Below are 25,204 nucleotides of genomic sequence, written 5' to 3'. Positions count from 1 at the left end.
CACCCACGCTGTCTCTCCCCTCTTCCCACCAGCCCCCCAATCTTGCCTCTGGAACAGCATCAATATTCATATCCTAAATTTAAACGGCACAGAGAAGCTGACTCCACATTTCCTGCCCAACAGACCCATATTCTTTCTAGATCAGATCCAATTGTGGCTGCCCAGTGGGTCCCCAGGGTACCACTCAATGGGGCCCTGTATGCAGGCCCGGTGGTTGTCCAGCTCCTCCCTAACCTTGGCCCCTATTGGCAGTCGCAGTCTCAGCCTGCAGCGGACTGCGCCAAGTCCACACCCAGTCCTCTCTGGAGGAAGAAAAAGGAGCTTCTCTGTCTACCCTCCTAGTCCTCGGACACCGAAGCCAGAGAGGACTCCGGCGGCAAAAGGTGACCAGGAGGTGAGAAAGAGTCACTGGCAGGACCCAAGAAAAACCGCTTCTTTCTCTCTTTGCAGGGTGAGGGGGTGAAGGGGATAGGATGGGAATTGAGCTTTGAAACTTTTTAGAAAACCTTTGGGGACGTTTGGCTGCATTCCAAGGCTTCCGATGAGGCCGCCTTTCTTGTTTCCTTGTGACAGTTGTTGACATCTGTGCTGCCATGGAATTGTGTCTGTCCCTGTTTTCGTGAAGCCAGAGATCCCTTGGGTCATTTTTTCAAGATTCAGAATGACTACTGATGTTTTCAGAGATGGCATCTAGGGCTTCTTCTCTACGTCCTAAGGGAAGGATTTTCTTTCTTGGAATAGAGTCACCCCAAATCCCCAACCACAGCGCTCCCTTTCTCCTGGTAGCTTTTCCCGGGGGTCCCTGGAGCACCCAGGTGAGCTTTTCCAGTTTCCCTCTTTGAAATGCCAAGAACTACATCTCCAGACACCGCTCAAAAAAAAAAATTGCAAAGTAGTTGAATCTTTTCAGATCATTATGAATTGGGGCAGAGAAATGAGGGTTTGGGAGTGGCCCTGACTTCTCTGTTACCCCTCCTGGGGAGGGGCAGTCTTTGTGGGGAACCCCTCCCCGGACAGGCAGTACCATTCCAAGAAGCTCAAGCCCTGTGTTTTCTTTATAAAGTCTCCTCCATTTGTCTTAGGAGACAGACAACTAACTTCTTTAGTTGAAAGAATAGGGGAAAATTTGGAATGTCTAATGTAGTCGTGAGAAAACTCAAATTTTACGGACTTTCCTAGCACATGGGATGTGGTGTGACACCGTTTGTTCTTAAGCCTTAGTCCTTATCCACAAAAAGATCATTTAGCCTTTCCCTCCCCCAGCCGTTAGGACTTTGAGCAATATCAGTATGATGCAGAGTTTCTGGAGACTTTTTTTTTTTAAATCAATAACTGTGCTGGGTACGAGCCAACCCTCGGGAGAGTAGAGGCAAGAAGATCATGATTTAGGAGAAAACTTGGGGACAGTGAGACCTCGTGTCAATCTGAAAAGGAAAAACAGGCAGGTAATTCTGCGCCTGGCTTCTCCTCCCCTCCCCTCCTCTCCCCTCCCCTCCCCTCCCCTCCTCTCCCCTCCCCTCCCTTCCCCTCTTTTCCCCTCCCTTCCCCACCACTCTTTTCATGCCACTAAATGTTTCATAAAAAAACCAAACAAAGAAAAACAGTAACCAGGGGCGTTGGGGATTTAGCTCAGTGGTAGAGCGCTTGCCTAGCACTTTGCCAGCTCCGAAAAAAAGAAAAAAAAGAAAAGAGGAAAAAAAAAAAAAAAAGGTAACCAGGGCTGGAGAGATGGCTCAGCCCAGCATCCACACTGGCAGCTCACAACTGCCTGTCACTCCAGTTCCAGGGGATCTGACACTCTCCCAGCCTCTCTGTGGGCACCATGCATGCTCACACATACCAGCCTGCAAAACACCCAGACACACACGCGTTTCTTTTCTTCTTCTTCTTCTTCTTCTTCTTCTTCTTCTTCTTCTTCTTCTTCTTCTTCTTCTTCTTCTTCTTCTTCTTTTCTTCTTCTTCTTCTTTTTCTTTTTTCTTTTTTCTTTTTTTCGGAGCTGGGGACCGAACCCAGGGCCTTGCTCTTGCTAGGCAAGCACTCTACCACTGAGCTAAATCCCCAACCCCACGAGTTTCTTTTTAGCTAAAAGACCAACAAGAACGGAAAACACAAGTTAAGAAACCAAGAGAGAGCATCACCTCTTATCCCTTCAGGTTCTATTTATGGGAGGTACTTCAGGTATCTGGAAAAGACGAGCAAACTGAGGAACCAGAGGGTCAACAAAGGCCAAAAACCTTCCTTTCTCTTGCTGAGATCGTTCATAAAAAATGTAAGAAGTTACTAAAATCTAATATGTTCATCATGGAAATGACTTTTGAGTGTCTTTTGTTTGTTTACTTATGACGGTGCAGATTCTGGCTTAAGGATCAGAACTCAAGGCCAGGAGCTGTCTCTGCCTAAGTAGCTGGTCTCTGAAATGAGCCCAAGGCCGCCTCTCTCTCAGAGAGTTGAGCAGCCATCCCCGATTCCCCAGGCTGTGGCTGCTGCATCAGGTGCTCTCTTGAAGGCTGTTTGCTTCTCGCAGGCACGCATGCCTGTTCACAAAGAAGCTGCTGTACTCTGAGGCCAGGCTAATGAGTAAGCACAGAACGCTGGGCTGTGCCTTGGTCTCCCTTTGTCAGCATGCCAGGAGAATCATATGACCTTGGAGTCCGTGTTGCTGCAAGGTCGCTTCACTGTTACTTTTCAAAACAGTTGGTACAGGGATACCTTTAATCCGGATGAATTTTACAGTCTACTTTTTTTTTTTTTTTTTTTTTTGGAGCTGGGGACCGAACCCAGGGCCTTGTGCTTGCTAGGCAAGCGCCCTACCACTGAGCTAAATCCCCAACCCCTCAGTCTATTTTTTTTGTTTGCCCCCACCTCATCCAAAAAAAACCTCATGTTTTTATTTAAAATCTTAAACGGATATATTAATTCATATGAAAATGAGCTTTGTTAGGTCTTTTTTTAAAGGTATTTATTTATTTTATGTATGTGAGTACACTGTCACTGTCTTCAGACACACCAGAAGAGGGCATCTGATCCCATTACAGATGGTTGTGAGCCACCAAGTGGTTGCTGGGAATTGAACTTAGGACCTTTGGAAGAGCAGTCAGGGCTCTCGAGCACTGAGCCAGCTCTCCAATCCCTTTGTTAGGGTTTTGTTACTGCAATGAAACACCTTGACCAAAAAGCAAGTGGGGGAGGAAAGGGTTAATTCAGCTTATACTTCTGCGCCACAGTCCATCATCACTGGGATTCAGGACAGGAACCCAAGCAGGGCAGGATCCTGAGGGCAGGAACTGATGCAGAGGCCATGGAGGGGTGCTGCTTACTGGCTTGCTCAGCCTGCTTTCTTATAGAATCCAGGACTACCGGCCTAGGGATAGCACCGCCCACAGTGGGCTCGGCCCTCCCTCATCGATCACCACTTAAGAAAATGCCTACAGCTGGATCTTATGGGGGCATTTTCTTTAATCGAGGTTCCCTTCTCTGAGATAGGACTTTACCTTGTGTCAAGCTGATATGAAACTAGCCAGAACACGCTTGTTCTTGTTCTCGGAATCCTTTGGAAGGGCTTGCATTTGTCCTCCTAACCCCTGATATTATTGCTATATGAGGGTGCTGTTTATCCCATTTTTTAAATTGTTCACTGATACTAACATGTGTATATATATATTTACTTGTTACTAGTCATCCTAGTGTCTTTCTTAAATCCACCAGCTGAGGGTACATCCTGGAGACCTCTGGGATTGGGGTGGCCGCCAGGGAGACCTGGAATCATTCCCTAACACTTTGAGCATCTTCCCTAGTTTCTCATTGGCCAAACCCAACCAAAGCCAGTGGTCTTGGAAACTTAGCCCTGTGGCCCGTGGGGGACATAGAAGGGAGGGGGTGGACCCAGACAAGAGGATGAACTGTGGTCAGCGTGGATCCCAGGACGCGTCTCTGTCGGGCCTCTCTACCCCTCATCGGAGCTGAGCTCTGAGGTCTGAAAACAGCGTATTAAGTTCTCCAAAGAATGGGGCAGAGAGGCTGGGGATTTAGCTCAGTGGTAGAGCGCTTACCTAGGAAGCGCAAGGCCCTGGGTTCGGTCCCCAGCTCCGAAAGAAAGAACCAAAAAAAAAAAAAAAAAAAAAAAAAAGAATGGGGCAGAATACATGAAGAGGTGTCTTCTTCCGCAGCCTCCGGGATGTCTGAGCTGGAGAAGGCCATGGTTGCCCTCATTGATGTCTTCCATCAGTATTCAGGGAGAGAGGGTGACAAGCACAAGCTGAAGAAGTCAGAACTGAAGGAGCTCATCAACAACGAGCTCTCTCACTTCCTGGAGGTAAGCCTTACAAAACCATCGCTGAGCTGCTCCAGAAATGGTCCTTAACTTCCGTTTCTGCCTCTGGGTACCCTGGGTTGCTTCTGGATGTCAGTCTGAACAGCTAAGCCCTCCGAGTGTGAGCTCAGATGGGCTGTTTCTGTCCCTTGAATCTAAGACTCTGTCGTGGATTGATGTCTATATGCGGGCGAGGGCGGGGACGAGATAAGGCAAGGCCTGTGATTGGACGGTGAAAAAAAAGGCGGGGCAGAGTTTTTGAAAGGCCGGAGAGATAGGAGAAGGGGGACGAGGAGAAGATGGAGGAGGAGAAGGACGACCCAGATCTGTGTGGCTTTAAATAGACACAGGTAGCCATGAATATCTTACAAGGGATGGGTTATTACAGGACAATTTGTCTTATCTAGGTGGGCAGTTTCTATCAATATCAATTGGCTCTGAGTTTATTGTGCGGATGTTTTGTGGAGTGAGAATTTATTGCTATAAATCTTTTTTTATTATTAATTTTTATTTATATGAGTACAGTGTAGCTATCTTCAGACACACCAGAAGAGGGAATCAGATCCCATCACAGATGGTTGTGAGCCACCATGTGGCTGCTGGGAATTGAACTCAGGACCTCTGGAAGAGCAGTCAGTGCTCTTAACCACTGAGCCATCTCTCCAGCCCCCTATTGCTATAAATCTTATTGAAAAATTACAAGCTTCTTGAGTTTTGATTGTACCAGGATACTGGGAGTTGTGACTATAACCACCGGGGGCGGATGCTGGGATTATGAGCAGAGTTTGCAACAAGAGAGCTGTGAGATAGGTGGCCACTGCACGCGGCTAGAGGGGGAGAGACCGACGGGGACGGAGAGTAGCAGGAGGTATTGTGGCCTGGTGCCTGGAATTATTCGTAATTGTTTAATATTTACCGCCGTACTCCACGGGTGAAGACAGCAGAGCAGAACAGTAAACGACTCACGAGTGACACTCTGGAACTGTCAGCTGTCATGGCAGGCATCTGTAGACCTAATACTTCCAAGGTGGAAACAGGGAGCCAGCCTGGGTTGTACAGGGATAACGTCTCTCAAAACACAAAAGGCCAGTGAGGAGGCTTAGCAGGTAAACACACCTGACCCTGATGATCTGTGTTTGAGTCCTACATGGCAGGAGAGAACCAATTCCACACGTGTACTACGGTATGAGAGTATGTAGGTACCTGCGTGCACACACACACACACACACACACACACACACACACACACACACACTTTTTTTTTTTTAAAGCATGAGACGTTTGGGGGGCAGGGAAGAAATCTTTTCACTTTGTCTAGCTGTCTGGTACCTCCTACAAAGAAATACCAGAGGTTAAATAAACATTGACTGATCACTCGATAATTCAATATTTGAGATACACGGGCTCGCAAAACATCCAAGCTAGCATAAACCACAAGGGAATAGTTGCCTGAGGGGAACAGGAGGCTCCCCGGGGTATATGACATTGGCTGGGCCTAAGTTTAGTTTGGAGTCCTAGGAAGCTGCTGCAGGATCCCTGACAGGCTGTTTTTCTCTGGGCACTTAATATTCTAGTAGTGAAAACATTCGCTTCCTGACCCACTGTCTCCTCTGCCCTTGAGCGGGTCTACTGCTCGCAAACCAAGTGCTCTCGTGGAGGTGAACTGTAATCCTTCTGTCACCCAGTGCTCCCTCAGTCCCCTAGACCAATGCTCGAGGCACACCTATAGTGATATGGAAATGCTGTCGGTGCTCAAGGAATGCGTCCTGCCACAGAGAGCACCCCCTTGGGCCACAGAAGTAGCCAAGCACACAGACAGAGGAAAACTAGTCAGTGTTTGATCAAGTGCCGAGTCTGGGTCTGACTCCCGGGCACGGCCATTTCACGTGGTACAGGTAACCATACTCCGAGTTAACTGGGTAGGTTGATACTCACTGAGCAGGCCTTCCTTGTGGGCTTGCTGGAGAAGATTTCAAGTGGGCTTTTGGGGATCAATTCCTAAGACATTCAGATACTGGGTAACAGGGACTCAGGAACAGGATGCATAACTAGTTATAGCCCCCCCACACTCTGCCTTTTGACTTAATCTCTTCATGTTTGAAGAAGAGTATGCAGGGACACGGTGAGCATGTCAAGCTCCTCACGGTTAGGGAAAGCACAGCTGATAAGAGCTTAAGATCCTCGCTACTCCCCTGATTGACGACAGGAAAAAAAAAATAGCCGGTAATGGCCCATTTATCAATGATAACTCATGTAAGTTATCAAAGTATCTCACCTGTTTGCTGGCCTGGTTCAACAGAAGCCTTGGAGAAAATCAACTTGAAAGAGGGAAGGTTTATTGATTTATTTGGTTGGTTTTGTTTTCCAAGACAGGGTTTCTCTGCGTAGCCCTGGCTGTCCTGGAACTCACTCTGTAGACCAGGCTGGCATCGGAGTCAGAGATCCGCCTGCCTCTGCCTCCTTAGTGCTGGGATTATTGGCATGCACCACCATGGCCAGACAAGGACGATTTATTTGGGCTCATGATTTCGGTGCACAGTTGTCAGGCTTCACTGTTTGGGGGCCTTGGATGAGGCAGACCAACCCACTGAGGAGCAAAGAAATGAAGGGGCGTGGCCCAATGATGCAGCTTCCTCCCACTTTGCCTACCTCCCAAAGGCTCTATCATCTCCCCGTGGTGCCACAGGTTGGCACCAGGCCTCCTACATAAGCCTCTGGAGGCCATGTAGGTTCGAAATCAAGGCACCTATGTTGTAACTGGGAGAACGACACTGTTCCCATCTCTCTCAGGAGATGTTTTAACAGCCTCCAGTGCGCCTCTGGGAATCACCATCTTTTCCAGGGGAATGTTTGTATTTAGGGAAACAGTTAGGCTTCCCTACATAGCTCTCCTGTCAGGGAGGTGGGGTAGGGGATAGGTATTAACTCAAGCAGGCTGTACTAAGAGTCTTGGCTCAGAGCCTGCATTCTTCCCACCGGGTTTCAGGCCCGCACAGTTGGGGCATCAGTTAGGAGTAGCCTTACCATTCACTTGGCTTTGGCATCAGAACTGTCAGGGGGGAAGCCTACGACGCTAGGAAGCTACTCATGAAGAGAAAACTCTGACACGCTCCCAAGTGGTATTTTAGTGAATGTTAGGATCCATGTAGCTCCCAAACACATGGACACTCAGAAGCGCTGAGCTCATGTCTCTCAAGTCACTAGCCCAGTCTGAGCCAGGCTTCACACACATTCACGGGGCAGTCTGTTACTCCTTCACCTTTCCCCCCATTTTGAAGTAATCCAGGCCAAAGGGAAGAGAACAGACCGCTCCCCCCACCCCTTACCCGTGGCTGACTGTCCATGCTCACAAGGGGCTGTTAGGATTCTTCATTTCCTGTACCGGGATCGTTTCTGACGCAAATCAAACCAGCCTGGCACTTTTAATAGCACTCTGACGGCTCCGGTTTAAATCGTCTCCTCTCTCTCTCTCTCTCTTAGGAAATCAAAGAGCAGGAAGTGGTGGACAAAGTGATGGAGACGCTGGACGAAGATGGGGATGGGGAGTGTGACTTCCAGGAGTTTATGGCCTTCGTCTCCATGGTGACCACAGCCTGTCATGAGTTCTTTGAACATGAGTGAGACAAAAAAAAAAAAGTGGCTGAGCCGTTTCCCCGTGGCAGACATGAGGGCCACGAGAGGAGGCACGGCAGAAGGCTCGTGGGCTGGAAGGAGCTGCGCTCTCTAGACGCATATAACTAATTAGGAAGCTTGATTTGCTTCAGGGATGAAACTCTGACCCCGTTCCCAAGGGCTGCTTTAAGTTAGCACATCGTTTCTGCTACACTAGGTATTCCTGTGAGCTGAATGGTCCCGGGAACTATTGATAAGAGTCACTGAGGGGACGAAATCAACACTCTGTGGGTATAGCACTGGTTGTAGACCACCATGCTCCTGTGGAAGGGTCACCTGTAAGAATCAAGGCAGACTACCAATAGCACCTCCGTTGGACAGCTTTCTTAGGTGTAATGTATGCTGTCCATGCATCTACAGACCCACAGCTGGATCCACTGCCACCCGAAGAGGTTGGCTCGCCCTTACAACTGCTTGTCCTCTGTGCAAACGATGCCCCGGAAAGTTAGACCTATCACCCACACCCTCCCACCACCCCCAGCCCAAAAGGACAGCCCACTCAAGTCTCTTCTTCCACAGTGAACCGTGGTTTGTTACTAAGTACGTATTTGACACCAACAGTTCTAACTGGTGGAACGATTAGATCTCGCACACTAAGTATTAGCATCCTAACTCACGACCGAGAATCAAAATTCTGCTCAGTAGACGTCTCCTTTCAGGATGACACCATTGTCCCCATAGGACACGGACAGAGGAGGGCACTGGAGAGAGTGTCAGGTCTTTTTCTAGCTGTATCTTCCTCTCTCCCTCTGCTGCCCATAATGTGAGTGACCCTCTAGGGTGAGACTTGCAGGGTGAGCTGCTGAGGAATGAAGGGCCACTGAGATGTGTCCTTTAGCTGCTGGGTGTCATGTCTGACCTGCTGGTGCCTAGGGCCTGCTTAACACTCGGCAAGGCTGCGAGCCGAGGACTGTGGGAAGCCGGACTTGATGCTTTCTAACCTGCATATTTGAATGCCGAAGGTTCAAACAATCCAAGTTACAGATAAATAAAAACCGCATTGCAAGTATTAAAAAGCCATTCTAGGAAAATTCTAATTGCTCTCACCCACCTCTTTTTTTAGTACTGTTATTTATTATTTATTATTTTTTTTTAGGAGTCGAGACTTAGAAGTTCATTAAGACAACTGAACAATGCCCTTGGGTAAAATAAAAACTGTTAACAATTCTCCATCACCACTGAAGAAATAAAAATCACCCACCCTTAAGAGCCCAAGGGTGAGGGTTGGGGATTTAGCTCAGTGGTAGAGCGCTTGCCTAGCAAGTGCAAGGCCCTGGGTTCGGTCCCCAGCTCCGGAAAAAAAAAAAAAAGAGCCCAAGGGTGGGTGAAAGGCAGCTAGAACTCTAGAACTTCGGGAGGCTCTTCAACGGTCAAAGGCTGCACAGAATCAGATCGCCCCATGACCAGAGACTATGATGTGGCTCTGACAGGCAATTTTCTGCCCTGGCTGGATCACCTGTTAGCTTTCTTACCACTGTGACAGAATTCCCGACTTAACGGAAGAAGAATAAATATTTGTTTAGCTCCTGCTTTTGGAGGTTCATCATAGAGGGAAGGACATGGTGGTGGAGGTCACACCGGGGCAGGTAGGAAGTAGATTGAAAAGGACAGGAGACTGGTACACCTTTCAAGGCCTGCCCCAGCAACCTACTCCTAGTTAGCCCTCCTGGAGACCAAGGGGCCTACCACATGGAGCTATGAAGAACGGTGAGAGAGTTCAGGGCAGCACTGAAGACCAGAACCTGGCAATGCATGGGGCTGGGGGCACATGGAAGGCACTGTGGGGGACCAGAGCTGCCGAGGGCTATCTACAGGGGCTCCCTGAGTCCTCTTGTCCCCAGCCTCATAGGGACAAGTTTTGACACATGGTCACAGTTTTGACACATGGTCAGGATATCTGCCTTGCCACGCCTCCTGAACCCCTCTAGGAAGGCAGCTGTGGTGACTGACGGGAGGTTCTTGCCCGTGAGACTAGAGCTCGACAGGAATTTCATACCAATGAAAGCTCCCTTGCTATATGTTGTCCCCGCCCCAAGTGATACTTTATTTGCTGGGTGTGGGCAGGGCACCAGGTCCTGCCCTCTGGTGAGCGGGGCTCCTGAGCCAACCCTGCTGAGAAGCTGCACTCTCAGCCTGGCCCTCTCTGGAGAGGTGCTCTGTGGTGGCCGATCTTCTCCAAACGACATGAGCAGAGCAGCAGCTCAGGGAGGAGACTCCAGGCTTTCACCACAAGGTACCCAAGAAGAGAACAGGAAAGGACGAGTTGAGGCCATTTGTTCCCCAGGATGGTGACAGTGGCCAAGGGGTAGTAACCAGTGCTGGGGCTGTGACCTCTCCCATGTGGCCCTTCTTGGGGTAATGGGTGTCCAGGCACCACACCCACCGCAAACTCCGACCTACCCATGCGACAAGCAGAGCTGAGGCTAGGCAGACATACCACCGTGGAAATCAGAGTGGGCACCGGGGAGGTGACTCACGGTACAATGGGGAGGCGGTGCTGGCACAGTGCCGTCACTAAGACATGTAGAATGTATGTAATGTATTCAAAAGTCTGTAATTTATTAAGTACAAGAGCAGATTATAAAATAAGTATGTGGTCCTAATTTTGTTTAGAAAAAGTTTTAAAGGCTAAAACCCCCTGAGATTCTTGGCAATCTTAAGGCTGCTGTCACTTGTAAGTAGGACTCTGGAAGATTTTAAATTTCCTCTCTGACCCTTCAATGTGTTTTCTAGATTTCATATAATAAGCATAATTGTGTTTATATTTCTGAAAGAACTAATGCATAATAAAATACATCCCACTTTGGGAAACTTTTAAAACCCTTTCACACACTTCAAAATGCAGAATTACAAAGTCAATAGCTTTTATTAACATGATATAAAAAATTAGTGTGATCTACAGAATTCCCAGAGAGTAATCTTAAAACATTTTAATATGATTCTTAAAATCTTAACAGATATGTTCTCACCGCCACTGAATTTTCAATACAAAAAGTTTACAGGCGCCGTCTGCTATAAAACTACAGCGTTGAGATGGTGGCTAGGTAGTTCGGGCCCCTTCTCGGCCGTCCACCGCGCACCCTGTCGGTGGGTCTGCTGCTAGACTCATGTGGATTCTGTACATGGTTATAACAGGATTATTACAGCTCCAGCATGTTTTAACATACTACACCACAGTTCGATACCATGAGCAACAGGGCTACACCACGTAGTGCTTCCCGATGTGAGATAGGAGGGTAGAACCAGTTAGCTGGACTCACCGAAGCACAAGTCCAGGACAACTCTAGAAAGATCTAGCTGTCTCTATACGATTCTTAAACATCTCCATCCTTCCAAACCCCTAAACCCCAACAACCCGATAACATTAATCTTTCATTAGTTATATAAAAATAATCTTAGATTCATGCTTGACATCAAACTCTTATAAGTATCTAAAAGATTTTACATTCTCTTTTCTGACTTAAGTACAATATTAGATCACTCGGATTTCAAGTTTGGATAAAATAACTAAAAACGGTTTGGCCAAGTTTTATAGGCACATAACTCAAATGCAAAGCCAAGAGGCTGCAGCTATGTCCACCCTAGACAGACGGGCTCCCATGGTGACGCAGCTGAGTGAGAGGCCTGGCTGACACACGGGTGAGGAGACCTCGGGGTGCCACTCATTCGTCCAGATCTGTTCACAAAAATAATTCCGTATGCTTCACGAGAGGATGGATACTGTGATGTTGTGAGAACTTGCAGTTTAAAGGTCACCACGTTACCTTTAAATTAATTTTAAATTAATGCTGGTTTCTCTCTGACACAGGATCTAACTAGACAGTCCGAAATGGCACTTGCTGAGCATCAGTGATGACACACACACAGGCAGGCCACCGCTTCAGTAATCGCACTGGACAAAGGAAGCTGTGTGGCTGCGTGGGGAACGGGGCTGCTCTCTTCGTCAGCCTTCCTAAGCAGGCTTGGCTCAAAAGTTCTCTCCAGCATAGGCTTGACATATATGCTTCTTATTACAAGTGGGAATAAATAATCAGGAAATTATATATTTAGAAATCAGGAATAACTTTTTACCCTAAAAAAAGTGCAAGCTTGCAGTAGGGCAGAGAACAGCCGTGGCGTGGCAATGTCCGCAGCGGAACGCCAGGCCTTGCCTTCCCTTCCCAGTCACCTAGGTTTTGGTAGATATCCCTGGCAGATCCAAAACACTGCTTTTGTTGGTTCCGAGAACGTTCTAACATGATGGTCGTTCAGGACACTGCTGAGGGTCTGAACAGCACGCAGCTCTGAGCTGATGAAGCCTGAGACCCCTCCCCCAGGGCAGGAACCCTGCAGCCAGCTTTGCCTCCGCTGGTTCACACAGCTAGCTCTGTCCAGTGGGCTCACATATTGTAGGCCACATAGATGGGGTCCAGCTGGTCGGCCAGGAAGCCGTCGCGCAGGTGCATGCGCTGCTTCTCGCCCCGGGAGTTGATGGGGATCACTCCAGGGTCCACAATGACCACCACGCCCACCACAAGGTAGTGCTCCTCCAGCACGACATTGGTCACCAGGGCCACCAGGTCCAGGGCATCCTGCTCCAGACCATCGAGCTCCACCACCACCACCAGCAGGTTGGTCCAGGTGAACACGGCACTGAAGGAGAATAAACGGTGGCGGAGATCGTCAGCACCAGGAGCAGGCAGATGCTCGGCCAGTAACCCAGGCAGCCAAGGCAGCCGCTCACATCATTAGCACAATGCTGCTATTAGGCAGCACAACCTTAGGCCCGGCCGACTGCATCTCACAGGGAGAATCTGCTCTAACGTTCTCGACAAGAACAACCAGCACTTGCTGCTGAAAGCTGTGCTTGCCCAGGGCAAGCTCCTGACACGGTGAAGAGATCATGGCTCACCGAGGTTTAAATGAGAAAACCACATTCACACTAGAAACACTCCAGATGAGAACTTTGTATACTGGAGACAACTGTGTGATTTAATCTGATTGGGAGAAGGAAGAGACGCAGAGGCACTCTCTGGTGCTGTCTTGTAGGAATGTATGTGGGAGAACGGATAAGAAGCCTGGGTCCTGAGCTCTGGGAGAAAGAGGCAATCCAGCTCGCCGGGGACTGTAATTGAGTGGGGACGGTGCTGGAGCCAGAATAGTGCCTGGTACTGCCCCAGGGCGGTGCTCCAGCCCAGGGCGAGGCTGACGGACAGCACAGGAGAGCCCTCCCTCCCGCCCTCCCTCTTACCACTCCGCGATGCTCCTGTGTGCCCGGATCACAGAGGTCTCGATGTCGATGGGGTGATAGCGCATGCCCCTCAGCTCCAGCGTCTCGTCCAGAGAGCCGACAACATACAGCGCATCGTGTCGCTCTGTGAACATGGGTATGTACATGGCTCGGGAGTTAAGTTACACTGTGAGCCTGCCCACCCTACGGACCACAGCTGTCCTCTGCCACGGGAGGCCATGAAACCAGTTGTCCTTGCACTTGTGCGTCAAGCCAGGTGGGCAGAGGGGACGCCAGCATCTCAGACTCACTCTGCACTGGTCAACAACCCCGTACAGCAGCGGTAGATGTGACACGCTTTTAAATCATTTTTACCCACAGAATGTTACAGTGACCGTAGGCTACAAAAGTCCTGACTTGAGCTGTTAGGTCTGCAGGGGCCAGATGCTCAGGGAAAGATCAGGGTAGAAAGATACCACACATGACGTTAAGACCATGCAGAGCACGCCATGCTAATAAAATGCAGTTTGTGGGGCGGCTATGTCATTGGGAGAAACCTCACAGCTCACGACCAATAGTTACCAGCCTCTCAGCATCTCCTCCAGAGGCCCAGAGTAGGAGGTGAGGGCAGCAACAGGAGGAGCAGCAGTTCCACACACAAGAGTTCCTGGAGCCTGTTTTTCACCCCACACTGAGCAACACAAATCACAGCCAGTGGGGGACACTATGAGGTCACTGATGGCTTCCCAAGCCTAGGGGAGTGGCCCACAGGCTACAGCAACCAACCCCCCAGGTCCTGCAGTGCCGAGGCTAGCCCTTCAGCGAGGGTTTCTTACCTCCACTGGCATCAGTCAGCTCTGTCCTGCGAAGGAAGCCAAGGTAGCCAGTCCTTGCCCAAATGGTCTGGGTGTCTCCAAAGCTCAGCCGGGCACTGAAGTGGTCAGCATGAAGTGCCTCCTCCCCATAGACCGTGTAGTACCCAGTGGCATTGTGGGGGCTGCTCACCCAGATCTAGTGGGCAGGGGTGGATCACTGAGTACTGGTTCTGTCCTTCAGAGTGTATGGCCCAAGATGACCTCAAGATACCAACCAAGGGGGAGGGTGGCATTCCCAGGTCTTATTTTGTGAACTAAATACAATTATATCTTGCTATATAGCTCAGACTGGCATCCAGTTTATAATCCTCAGCCTCATACACAGATACATGAACATATATATATACGAGGGTGTATATCATCATGCCTAGCATAACCTCTTCTAAAACAAACTGTTCCTTTGTTCCAGGAATGGTATCTGTATGGCTCTGTCCTGTCTGGATGTGTTTCCACTGCCACATAGCAAATGTCAGTGGGAGAGAGCAGGGCTGTCTGGTGTTCGTGACAGAGACAGGTTAAAGCACACTCTGTACAGAGCACACAAATGCTCACTCACTCATGCCTAAACAGTGTAAACGGCAGACACCCCGGTGTCCACCACACCCCTGTGCACCCATGCTCATGTGCACTCATGCAGGAGGCCCACAGATGAGCTGGTATGTACCATGAATAGACCAACAGCTATAGGTGTGTACCCAAAGTCCTCAGCAGCGTCAAGGGCCTCTTGAAACACAGCCCACCCAGAACCCACCAAGCTGCCCACACTAACAATGTCAGGCAACATGGGGAGCTCAGACCTCCCAAATCTTGTGAGGACTCCCCTTGCTGGCCCTCCTTCCCTTCCAGGCTTAGTGCCTGTGAATGAGGCCTCACCTGCCCCGTCTTCCCACGGTACACCAGTGACGGACCCTCTCTCCCCACCTCCTGCAACCTACTCACTACTTGTGAGTGAAGGGCCTTATCTGCCTGTTCCTGAGGGCCCAGGGCCTGCCCACAGGCCATGAGTGAAGGATTCCACTTATCCAGCACCCATGAGTGACAGACCTACTTTCCCACTGTCTGTGAGAGGTTCCACCTACCCACTCTTCCTGAGTGAGGGACAATGCTTGTGAACTGCCCATGAGTGAATGTTCTGTCTACCTGAACATGAGGGGCTCTCTTCCCCCACCTCCTACCCCCATGAGTGAGGCATCCTGATTACCCAATGCCTAAGGCAGGCTCTGTGAACCATAACAGTCTCATACGAGGCTGACCTTCGGGACACTAAGGATCCTGAGCCTGAAACAGTTCTGTGTGGCCTTGAACTGGGGCCAATGTTGGACTGCCACTGGGTCTTTGACCTTGGCTCTGATGTAAACCTGATTTTTAAGGAGTGGCTGACCAGTTCTGTCCAGAGCAGGTAGTCCTGTTCCATGTGCAGCTGATGGTCCCGTTTAACTCCCCTGGCACACCAATGCCCTCATAACCTTGTTGGCAGCTGACCCAGGGAGAGGCCTCTTTCCCCACATACTGGGCAACCCTACATATTAGCAGGGCCAGAGAGTGCAGGAGAGGTAGGGAGAGACTGTTTCTAGGACTCTTAGGACATCTGGAAGAGGGAAAGCACTTCAGAACACTTGCTGTTCCTCCAGAGGACCTGAGTCTGGTTCCTAGCACCTCCTCAGGCTGCTCACGACCACCTATAGCTCCAGGTCCAGGAAAGACCCCAGCATCCAGCATCTACAGGTGCCTGCACTTGTGTGCACACATCCACAGTACAAACATATGCACAGAGTAAAGAATAATAAAAATAAATGCTTTAAAAAAGACATTTGAAGTCCCAAGAGGTTCAGGATTCCTGAATTTCTAAGGGGATTCTGAAAGGAGGAGAGGGAAGCCAGGGTCTGGAAGGCCCTTGCTCTTCTCGGTCAACCCCCAGCCTCAGGCAGCACTCACCTCACCCAGGTGTGAGTCTCCGAGGGGCCCTTTGGTCTCAGTGTGTGCGATGATGACCTTCACTCCTGGAAGAATCTGGAAGGAGGAGGGCAGCTCAGCCCCGGTGACTGGGATGCGGTAGTGATGGCTAGTCCCACTTCTCACACACTTGTCCCTACCTGCCACCACGGGGCTGACTAGAGATCAGGGGTTTAGACGCTGTTCTAATTTGATCTGAATTTTAAAAGAAATTTTAGCAGAAACACGTTGTGAATCTGAGCAAAATGGCCCGGTTCCTGAAAACAGGTGCTGCTTTCTTTCCTGGGAGAGCATTCTGAGGATCCTCCAGCCATTGCTTCAGGTGGTTCTCCCTGACAAACACAGGCCTTCCCAGGCTGCTCTCGGCATGAGCTGCCAGGGAGAGGTGCCGCACCTGTGAGCGTCTCTGCTGACCCAGGCAGCTGAGTGGCCGTGTGTCCTGCTAAGCTTACCACATTCAGTCTGGGGGTCCTCTCTGGTCTGGGTCACACCACCCTGTTTCTGAAGTCTGGCCACATGCTCTGTGCTCCAGGCTCCCCATGAATAACACAGAGGATGATAACGTGGACCTCAGAAAAGTAGAGGGGAGCTGCAGGAACGCATGAACTAATAAAGGACACCAGGTGTTTCCTGGCTCTACACTGCTGAGATACTCTGTTCCCTCACACATGGATGGAGCCTCTCCTCACCCCTCCATGGCCCACCTGAACCCCGAGAGCAACCGTCTCAGAACACAATTCCAGCAGGCCCATGCTACTCCGCAGAGCAGTGTGTAAATAGCTGTGGTGCGGCCACATGTGGACACGGTGGGTACAGCTATAGACAGGATTCCTCAGGGCACCGAGGACTGGAAAGCATGTCGGATGGCTGTCTCTGACTCCCTCCTTGCCCCCTAAAAAGACAGCTGTGGCCTGGGCAGTGGCCAGTGGGGGTCTGGGGCTAAAGTGCACAGCCCCGGGAACCTCTGATAATCTTGGATGTCGAGAGGTTGACGTTAGGCAGGCAGCACGTGCCCACTCCATTGACCTGTAGGACTCTTTCCCTGCCTAGTCAGTCAGTCCTCCTCGACCTCTCCTTGCTTCTGAGGATGCTGGTCTGCCAGGATTTCTCTGCTGACCCAAAGGGGCTCACACTTCTGTTTGCCATTCTTGGGCAAATTTAGCCCCCCCAATTGCCTGGAGGTTTCTGGGGACCTCACTAGGCCAAGACTTGCTTTGATGGCAAATCTCTGGTTGTGCCCTGGTGGGGCCTGTTCTCTTCTATCATCCTGGACTAGAGAATACTTCACACCTTCAGTCCAGGATCAGAGCTGCCCTTTATGACTGGAAGTGTGAGGGCCCTTGATCCATCCACAGCCTACCCACCCCACCCCCTCCCAGTGTCTGCAAAGAGGCAGCCTCTTCCTGCTTCTCTATCTGGGCTCTCCAGCTCCAGGTCTATGCTCACAGCATTCGAGGACCTAATCTCACATTTCAGTGGCCCGGCCCGGCCCACACATTCACTAGGAGCACGTGCCCCAGCACTGTCCACACCACAGGTTATAAGAGTCCAGCTTATGCTACCTTCCCAGACTCCATCAGCGGCAGACTGTGCGGAGAACCCCGTTCCACCAGACGAACTCTAAAAATGGACAAAGAAAAAAATTCAGAATGAAATTTACTCCATAGTCATTTCTAAAACGGCAAATCACATGTATACAAGTAAGCCCACGGTGGCATTTCCTGAGGTAAGTGTCCCTGCCTTGGACAGCACCATTACCTCTTAGGAGGCTGGAGATGCCCAGTTCGGGCAATCCCAGCCTGCAGCACTTAGTTACAGAGGACGGGCGAACCGTGCAGGCGGGGAAGGGCAGTACCTGTCATGGCGCAGTGCCCGCATGTCCACATAGACCGTCGTGGGATCTGGGCCTGTTGTGCCCTGGAGGAAAACAACAGAGGGATTTCTCTCAGGATGCTCATGCTCTGCTCAGGTTCACATGCGTGGCCGCATGGTAGCCGCTCCCAGGCTGCCTGTGACTCCCGGAAAAGAAGCTTTGCATCTTGCATCCAGTCTGCACAAGGGCTGTGGGCCCCAGGCAGAGTCGATGCTGTCCACCCAAACATCTACTTGGCTAGATGATACTGAGCAAAACTAATGGTGAATGAAACATCAGATCCTAGGATTCTTGTCAGTACTGGCAGTTTCTGACCCTGTTGGCCTCTGCTGCCCTGATACAAGGTGCAGATTGGGGACATTTCCACCCAGCATCAGGTCGGGGCCTGGCATCCCACTAACTCCACTGAGGACTAAGCACAGCAGACACTCAGTTGAACCAGACAACCTGAGTGTCATCCCGTGTGGCAGAATGTATTAGTTTGTCACTGAGCGGAGTTTGTTATTATTACACTTATTTGATTGTGTGTTTGCGTGCACACCCACATGCCTAGAGCATGTGTGAGGGAGTCAGTCGTCCTCCTCTGCCATGTGGCTCCCAGTGACTGATGTCAGGTCATCAGACACAACAGCAGTCACCCTCAGCCCCGAGCCATCTCACTGGCCTCGCATTGCTGTTTTACTGACGAGGGACATCAAATTAAATGGATACCCTGGTCAACACCATTCCCTGAGGACTCTAGACAGCATAACCTCTCTCCAGCCTCTGAAAAACTCCTTTCACCTTTGGTTACAAAGGAGCTTTTGTGATGTCAAATACTTCTCCCTGTGAATAAACTAAGACGGCAAGAGAAACATGTATTCTGAAGTCCATGGAGGAGCACATGGACTCAGAGAAGCAGGGTGGGGGTGGGGTGCTGGAAGGAAGCGGGAGACAGACATGGATACACTAGCAAGGTTGAGGGCTAGGGCGAGGTCCTACCTGCTCAGCTAGTTTTCCCAGCCTGTTGGGCTGACAGAGGCCAGGGCGGCCAGCAGAGGGAGACAGGGAGGAAATAGCACAGGAAACAAACAGAAGGCCACAGGCCACGTGAGAAACACACGCGAGAGAAGAACGCATCACTGTATCTTAAAGAGCAAACACAGACCTATCGCTATGATCCTGCCATTGCACACGGCACTCTCTTGCTGTCGCACAGGCGATGCCCTCCCATGTATGGGGGTGGGGCACTTTCATAGCTAGAATCAGGTCTTTCTTAACTCAGTCTCTTCCTAATTTGCATATCAGGCACAGGGGAACATGTCTGCTACTCAGTCATCTGAGACTTAAAACGGTCCAGACAGAGGCTTTTCGAGGTTAAGGGACATTAGCTCAATGAGGTGGGAAACAGGGTGACACTTTCTACACAGGTGTAGATCCTGGAGCCAAGACCTGCCCTGCACATGAAGCCACCAAGAGGACAGGGTACAAGTCAAGCATTGCTTTGGGAACCCAGAAAGGGTACTTTGTGCTGTTTTCGGCATTTGCTATGTCAGATATCTGATCAACATTTAAGATGTGCTGAGAAGGAAGAGACGTAGAGACTGGTATACAGGCCAGAAAACAAGGACAGCTCCTCAAGTGCCTGTGATGCTCACGTCAGTTCTAAAATGTCACGTAGATTACTGCTTTAGTGGCGGTTCTACAGCGGCCCATACAGATTATGACCCTTAGTGCACGTGTGCGTCTTTTTAAAGGTAGAGTCTCTATGTAGTCCTGGCTGGCCTGGAACTTGCTATGCAAACGTGGCTAGGCTCAAACAGCGATCCACCTGCCTCTGCCTCCTGAGTGCTGGGATAAAAGGAGTAAACCACTACACACAGATTACTATAGAGGTCTTAAGAAAGCAGTTCAATCTTGCTTTTAAAAATCAGCTGCCTATTACATTTAACTTAGGTCCAATAGTCACGGCTCAAACTCAGACGTTTTCTGTGTAAATACTCCTGCTCATAAGAGCAGAGTACCTTATGTAGAACGGTAGCATCCGCAGCTGCAACGTGGAGGGAGACAGAGCCACCTACTAGTGTCTGCCTACAAAGGCGTCACTCTCTGGTACGGGTGCAAGACCTGGGTGCAGCCACCTTACCTGGAGGCAGATGGCCACGTTGACCCTGCACCCGAAGGTGGTGCTCACAGCGCGAGCAGGGAGGCCCAGGTCTTTGAATAGCTTGGAGAAGGACTGTGTCAACGAGATCCGGGGCCGCTCCTCAGCCACCACCATGCACGTGCGCACACACGACAGGTTCACCCCCTTCATCTGCAGAAGAGCAAGAAGTCATCCTGCGCACACACAGTCTGGGCCCTCAGTGCTGACCCGACAGCCTGGGCCTCTGTCTGTAGATCCGAATACACAAAAGCGGGTTTGAACACCCTGCTTCCTCCAGCTCTGCCTCCACCCGGGGAGTCCTAAGACAGAAGCACTGCTGAGTGCCCTAAAGTCTATGGCCCCCTCTGCCTTGCCCACTTAGGTACCCTCCTCCCTGGTTAGGGAAGAGTGCTTGGCAGAAGTGTGTGGGCTTGGAAGAACCCCGTGGCTCTAAAGGCCTGCTTCACACTTACCCTGAGGGCGCCTGTCTGAGCACCAAGGCCCTTGGTGCACATTTCCATCACTGAGTAGGAACAGAAGGTGACTCGGGCCTTGTACTGGCTGACGGCGGACAGCCAGAGAGACACATTGCTCTCCAGCTCCAGTGGGGGGACGAGTACCGACTGGTGTCCAGAGTACACGCTGTGGGGAGAGAGGCAGTTGGAAAGGAACAAGTGCACAGGCCTGTGTGCACAGGCTCCTCCCTCACATAGACCCTTTCTCCAGCCCAAACAGGCACGGGTGTGCTCAGCGGTCCAGTGGGAGTCAGCAGAAATGACACTGGGTGTGGTGCCGCCCTCCACCCAAACACTCAGGAACACTGTCCGTACACTAGGAACGCCCGTCAGTACACTAGGAACGCCCGTCAGTACACTAGGAACGCCGTAGGGGACTACGTCCGTCCGTACACTAGGAAGCTTCCTGATGACAGAGGAAGCATCTCAGCATTGAAAGAACCACAAGATTTTTCCCAACTACTTTGAATGGATGGTGTTTGTATGTATTGGAAAATACTTCTATTCTTTTCCTTTTTATTATTGTGTGTGCGTGTGCGTGCGCGTGCATGTGTGTATGTCTGTGTGTATGTGCGTGTGTGCGTGTATGTGCGTGTGTGTGTATGCGTGCATGTGTGTGTGCATGTGTGTCTGTGTGCATGTGTGTGTGCGTGCGTGTGTATGTGCATATGTGTGTATGTGCGTTTGTGTGTGCATGTGTGTGCGTACATGTGTGTACATGCATGTGTGTGTATGTGCGTGTGTGTATGTGCATGTGTGTGTGCGTGTGCATGTAGCAGCTTCATAGAGTCTGTTTTCCTTTTTCTTTTATGTGGATTCCAGGGACTGAGCTCAGGTAGCCAGCAAAGCAAATGTCTCTACTTGCTGACCGCCTTGTTGGTCCCTCCCCTTCTCTCCCTTTTTTTCTTCCTTTCGTTTTCATTTTTTTGACAGGGCTCACTGCATAGGCCTGGCTGACCTAGAACTTACTATGTAGACCAACCAGGCTGCCATCTAACCCAGAGGTCCACCTCCCTCTGAATCCCACATGCTGTGATTAAGGGCTCGTCTCACCATGCCCAGCTACTTTTACTCTTTTGTTAAATTGTAAGCCTGGATTCTAACCACCTACTCCCCAGACAAACCCACTGAGGCTTCTAGGCTCCCTAGCTGCTCAGAAAGCCATAGAAGGGTCCTAAGTTCTGAGGAGCCACACAAGTCCCCCAGGCCCCGGGAGTGATGGGCACACACCCTCACCTGCACAGACACCACAGGGCGAAGCCAAGGCCACAGTAGGGGTCCAGGCAGATGGCAATCTGCCGTGAGGGGTACAGCTCACACTGAAGCTTTATAGAGCGGCACAAGGCACTTGTGGCTGCGTGTGACATCTGTAGGAGGAAGAAAAGGCCAGCTCAGTGCTGTGAAGGAAGGGAGGGTCAGCAGCCTCGTCTGCTGTGCGCTGTGGTTGGCTGGGCTTGCGGCTCCAATTACTTTCTAAGACGACACTTGGCTCGTACCCCGTAGAACCAAAGAACCCACGGCAGGCAGTAAAGCACTCTAACTGCACCATCACAAGAGGACTTGTTTATAGGTATGAACTTATGTTCACCATGTGCATGGCTGGCGTTCACGGCGGTCAGGAGAGGGCGTGGCATATTGTGGAAGTGGGATTATGTGGTTGGCAGGCTCCTGAAATGGGAGTCGGGAACCTAGGTCCTCTGCAAGAGCAGCAAATGGTGCTAATCCTGACCTCGCAAGCCATGCACTGTAAGTGTGCTCTTAATTCACGTAAATAAACTCAATTGAGAGACCAGACATTCCATAAACAGCAAAAGATGCGGTCCTCCCAGGGTCTAATTTTGGGCTTCGTCAACATTTAACATAGATTAAAAACAACAAACAAACATGATAACGTTGCTTTGTGCTTTGGACAAGAAGCATGGCCTAAAGCTACAGCCTGCATCCTTCCCAGCTGCAGCCCCACTCCTGCCCGTTCCCTCAGGGTTCCCTCGAGGTTGGAGCTAACGGGGGCTCGCTCGTGAGGTCCTACCTTAACTCCCGCTAAGATCCCTGTCGTCGACACACTGAAGTCCAAGTATGCAAGCACATCTGGGGAGGGTGGTCTGAAAATGCTAGCTACCTTCTTTTTTGGAATGTCATCTGTTAAACAGAAGATACCAGTAGCTGACGTCATACAGCCTGCCCAGGTGGAAGCGTCAACCTCCCCAGGCAAGAGATAGGCATGGTTTGAGTCCCGAGTCAGATCGGTCATGGAGAGTGGGAGGTGTATGCTGTTTACATGGGGGAACGTTCACTTTCGGGGAGAGCTGTGGTGCAGGCTCGCCAAGTCACACAGCAGGCGTGAAGCCTGAAGGCAACAGGAAGCGTTCCTTTCCTGCTAGCTGGGAAAGGTCACCGTGCTGAACATTTGCCAATATTGCAGAGGCTGTGGCAGAGACACAAGAGGAGCCAGGCAGACATACTCCTGGGGTCCTGAGGTAAGACCGCCGTTAGCTGCCGTGCAAATGGGCACAGGTACAACAAGAGCGGACTGAGCTCAGAGCCTGACCATGGCCAGTGTCAGCGGCTCGGTGCCACAGTATCAGTATCAGTCTCTGGTGTCCGCATAAAACGGAACTTCAGACGTAAGGGTCTGACGTGAAAGGGCGCTTCCTGCTGCTCGGAAGCCAGCACTTGGTCCCTGGAGTGCTGGGCTTTACTAGGCAGAGCAGTCTACACCTGCAGAGCTGTTACAGTCACATGCTGACTCGACCGGGAGACACAGCTTCTTCTCAGCTGGAGCGATGGTATCTCAGGGGCATGGTGTCACTCACCAACGAGAGGGACAGGGACTCTGCGGACGGGCGCAGTTTTCACAAATGGTGGGTAATTATGTGGTAAGAGGCAGTGGGGAATAGGATTTCAGTCCCCCACATGAGTATGGGACTGCTGATGGTGGGCACAGAGTGGAGAAGGCCTCACATCCTGAGCAGGGAGCCACTGTGTAAGCAACAGTGGTACCTAATGGCTCTCCAACAGTGTGCTGCTCTCCTAGGGAGACCCAAGAACGCCTCTCACCATTTACACAAGCTGACCCACTTATCTGAACAATATGTTATCATTTCATGTGTGTACGTATGCCTGAGTGTATATGTGTGCAGTACATATACATGTGTGCAGTATATATAGATACATATAGAGATACATATGGAGAGGTCAGAAGAGGGTGTTGGCTCCTTGGCACTGGAGTTACATGGAGTTATCAGCCTCCACACAGATGCTAGGAGCTACATCCTAGTCCACTGCGAGAGCAGCCAGTGCTCTTAACCACTGAGTCATCTCTCGCAGGTGAAAAGGTAACTCCAGCAACAGCAAGACTACGGGAGGGAAGGAAGAGTCTGTCTTTGCAGGGGCGGCTGCTGGAGACACATACCTGTATCTAGGATGGTTGGCCAGGTCCTGACATCTACAGCCGCAGCTGCTTCTTTGGACTTGAGCAGCCGTGTAATGGCCTGTGTGCTAAGGACACATGCAGATTTGCTGACCTATATCACATGGAGCAAGAGCCCAAGTAAGCTGTAAGGCTGGCCTCTATCTCCGTACAACCCTGCAGAGACGGTGCATGACAGGCACCAGGCCTCCCCGCCCCAGAGGACATGCATGGCCTGCCGGGAGGGCGAGCATACCTCGACAATCATCTTCACAGTGGGCAGTGTGGTGCCTAGGTTCTGGGGGTGTGGGGGTCGCACAGTGACGGGCACACAGCCACAGTACAGGCAGCCATAGAACGCAGCAATAAGATCCACCCCTGGGGAGACAGGGCACATGGTCAACGCTGGGCTCGAGAGTATAGGTAGAAAATTTCAGGCCTGAGGAGGACAACCAAGAACATTCATCCACAGCTAGAAAAGGGACAAGCAAGTATGATGTCTTTTTACTGCAGCATGGCTAACTCTCAATGATAGTGACCATGACAGTGTGTATAGGAAGGGGGCAGACCCTGACCCTGGGAGGGTGTCTCAGGAGGGCCCTGGGATGTGGAGCTAGGGACACACCGGATGCTCACACACTGCAGAGAAGATTCGCGCACTGTGCAGCAGACCTTTGGCCCCTCAGACCCAGGAGCTAGCGGGGCTGGACAAGTCTGTGTAGAGACCTCGGGGCTGGACAAGTCTCTGTGTAGAGACCTCGGGGCTGGACAAGTCTGTGTAGAGACCTCGGGGCTGGACAAGTCTGTGTAGAGAGCTCAGGGCTGGACAAGTCTGTGTAGAGACCTCGGGGCTGGACAAGTCTCTGTGTAGAGACCTCGGGGCTGGACAAGTCTCTGTGTAGAGACCTCGGGGCTGGACAAGTCTGTGTAGAGACCTCAGGGCTGGACAAGTCTCTGTGTAGAGACCTCAGGGCTGGACAAGTCTCTGTGTAGAGACCTCGGGGCTGGAAAAGTCTGTGTGTAGAGACCTCGGGGCTGGAAAAGTCTCTGTGTAGAGACCTCGGGGCTGGACAAGTCTGTGTAGAGACCTCAGGGCTGGACAAGTCTGTGTAGAGACCTCAGGGCTGGACAAGTCTGTGTAGAGACCTCGGGGCTGGACAAGTCTGTGTGTAGAGACCTCGGGGCTGGACAAGTCTGTGTAGAGACCTCAGGGCTGGACAAGTCTCTGTGTAGAGACCTCGGGGCTGGACAAGTCTCTGTGTA

The 25,204-nt window shown here is 50.8% G+C and overlaps 2 protein-coding genes across 8 annotated transcripts in view; one reads left to right on the top strand and one right to left on the bottom strand.

Annotated features, from left to right (window-relative positions):
* The first annotated feature begins 204 nt into the window (after window positions 1–204).
* On the top strand, window positions 205–9,019 carry S100b (S100 calcium binding protein B). 4 transcript variants are annotated; one of them, XM_008772868.3, is made up of 4 exons: window positions 205–394; window positions 2,155–2,270; window positions 4,168–4,313; window positions 7,791–9,019. In XM_008772868.3, exons 3-4 carry the CDS (start codon window positions 4,176–4,178, stop codon window positions 7,929–7,931), a joined length of 279 nt encoding a protein of 92 aa, XP_008771090.1. In that variant the 5' UTR covers window positions 205–394; window positions 2,155–2,270; window positions 4,168–4,175; the 3' UTR covers window positions 7,932–9,019. The 4 variants fall into 4 exon arrangements, with proteins under 4 accessions (XP_008771090.1, XP_017457057.1, NP_037323.1 ...); XM_063278986.1 differs by having other exon boundaries at window positions 354–1,445; XM_017601568.3 differs by lacking the exon at window positions 2,155–2,270 and having other exon boundaries at window positions 256–451.
* Dip2a (disco-interacting protein 2 homolog A) overlaps window positions 7,845–25,204 on the bottom strand; it is an 89,483-nt gene continuing 72,123 nt past the window's right edge. For 2 of the 4 annotated variants that reach the window (XM_039099077.2, XM_063279521.1), the window contains 13 exons: window positions 24,198–24,319; window positions 23,945–24,056; window positions 22,562–22,671; window positions 21,769–21,899; window positions 20,491–20,659; window positions 20,018–20,188; window positions 18,874–18,903; window positions 17,875–17,936; window positions 17,582–17,639; window positions 16,002–16,076; window positions 14,028–14,202; window positions 13,213–13,336; window positions 7,845–12,614 (listed from right to left, as the gene is read on the bottom strand). In XM_039099077.2, coding sequence (XP_038955005.1) covers window positions 12,362–12,614; window positions 13,213–13,336; window positions 14,028–14,202; window positions 16,002–16,076; window positions 17,582–17,639; window positions 17,875–17,936; window positions 18,874–18,903; window positions 20,018–20,188; window positions 20,491–20,659; window positions 21,769–21,899; window positions 22,562–22,671; window positions 23,945–24,056; window positions 24,198–24,319 — 1,592 coding nt within the window. In that variant the 3' untranslated portion in view covers window positions 7,845–12,361. The remainder of the gene's footprint in view (window positions 12,615–13,212; window positions 13,337–14,027; window positions 14,203–16,001; window positions 16,077–17,581; window positions 17,640–17,874; window positions 17,937–18,873; window positions 18,904–20,017; window positions 20,189–20,490; window positions 20,660–21,768; window positions 21,900–22,561; window positions 22,672–23,944; window positions 24,057–24,197; window positions 24,320–25,204) is intronic. The other 2 variants (XM_063279522.1, NM_001191564.3) reach the window with 2 other exon arrangements.

The sequence above is a fragment of the Rattus norvegicus genome, chromosome 20 (assembly GCF_036323735.1).
Source record: "Rattus norvegicus strain BN/NHsdMcwi chromosome 20, GRCr8, whole genome shotgun sequence".
In the NCBI taxonomy this organism is placed as follows: domain Eukaryota; kingdom Metazoa; phylum Chordata; class Mammalia; order Rodentia; family Muridae; genus Rattus; species Rattus norvegicus.
Note: the sequence above shows the minus strand (reverse complement) of the source record. Positions and strands in the feature narration are given on the sequence as shown.

Coding starts and splice junctions, on each gene's coding strand:
- S100b (XM_008772868.3), top strand. CDS start 4,176: ATGTCTGAGCTGGAGAAGGCCATGGTTGCCCTCATTGATGTCTTCCAT. Junction 4,314..7,790: donor AGCTCTCTCACTTCCTGGAG/GTAAGCCTTACA, acceptor TCTCTCTCTTAG/GAAATCAAAGAGCAGGAAGT.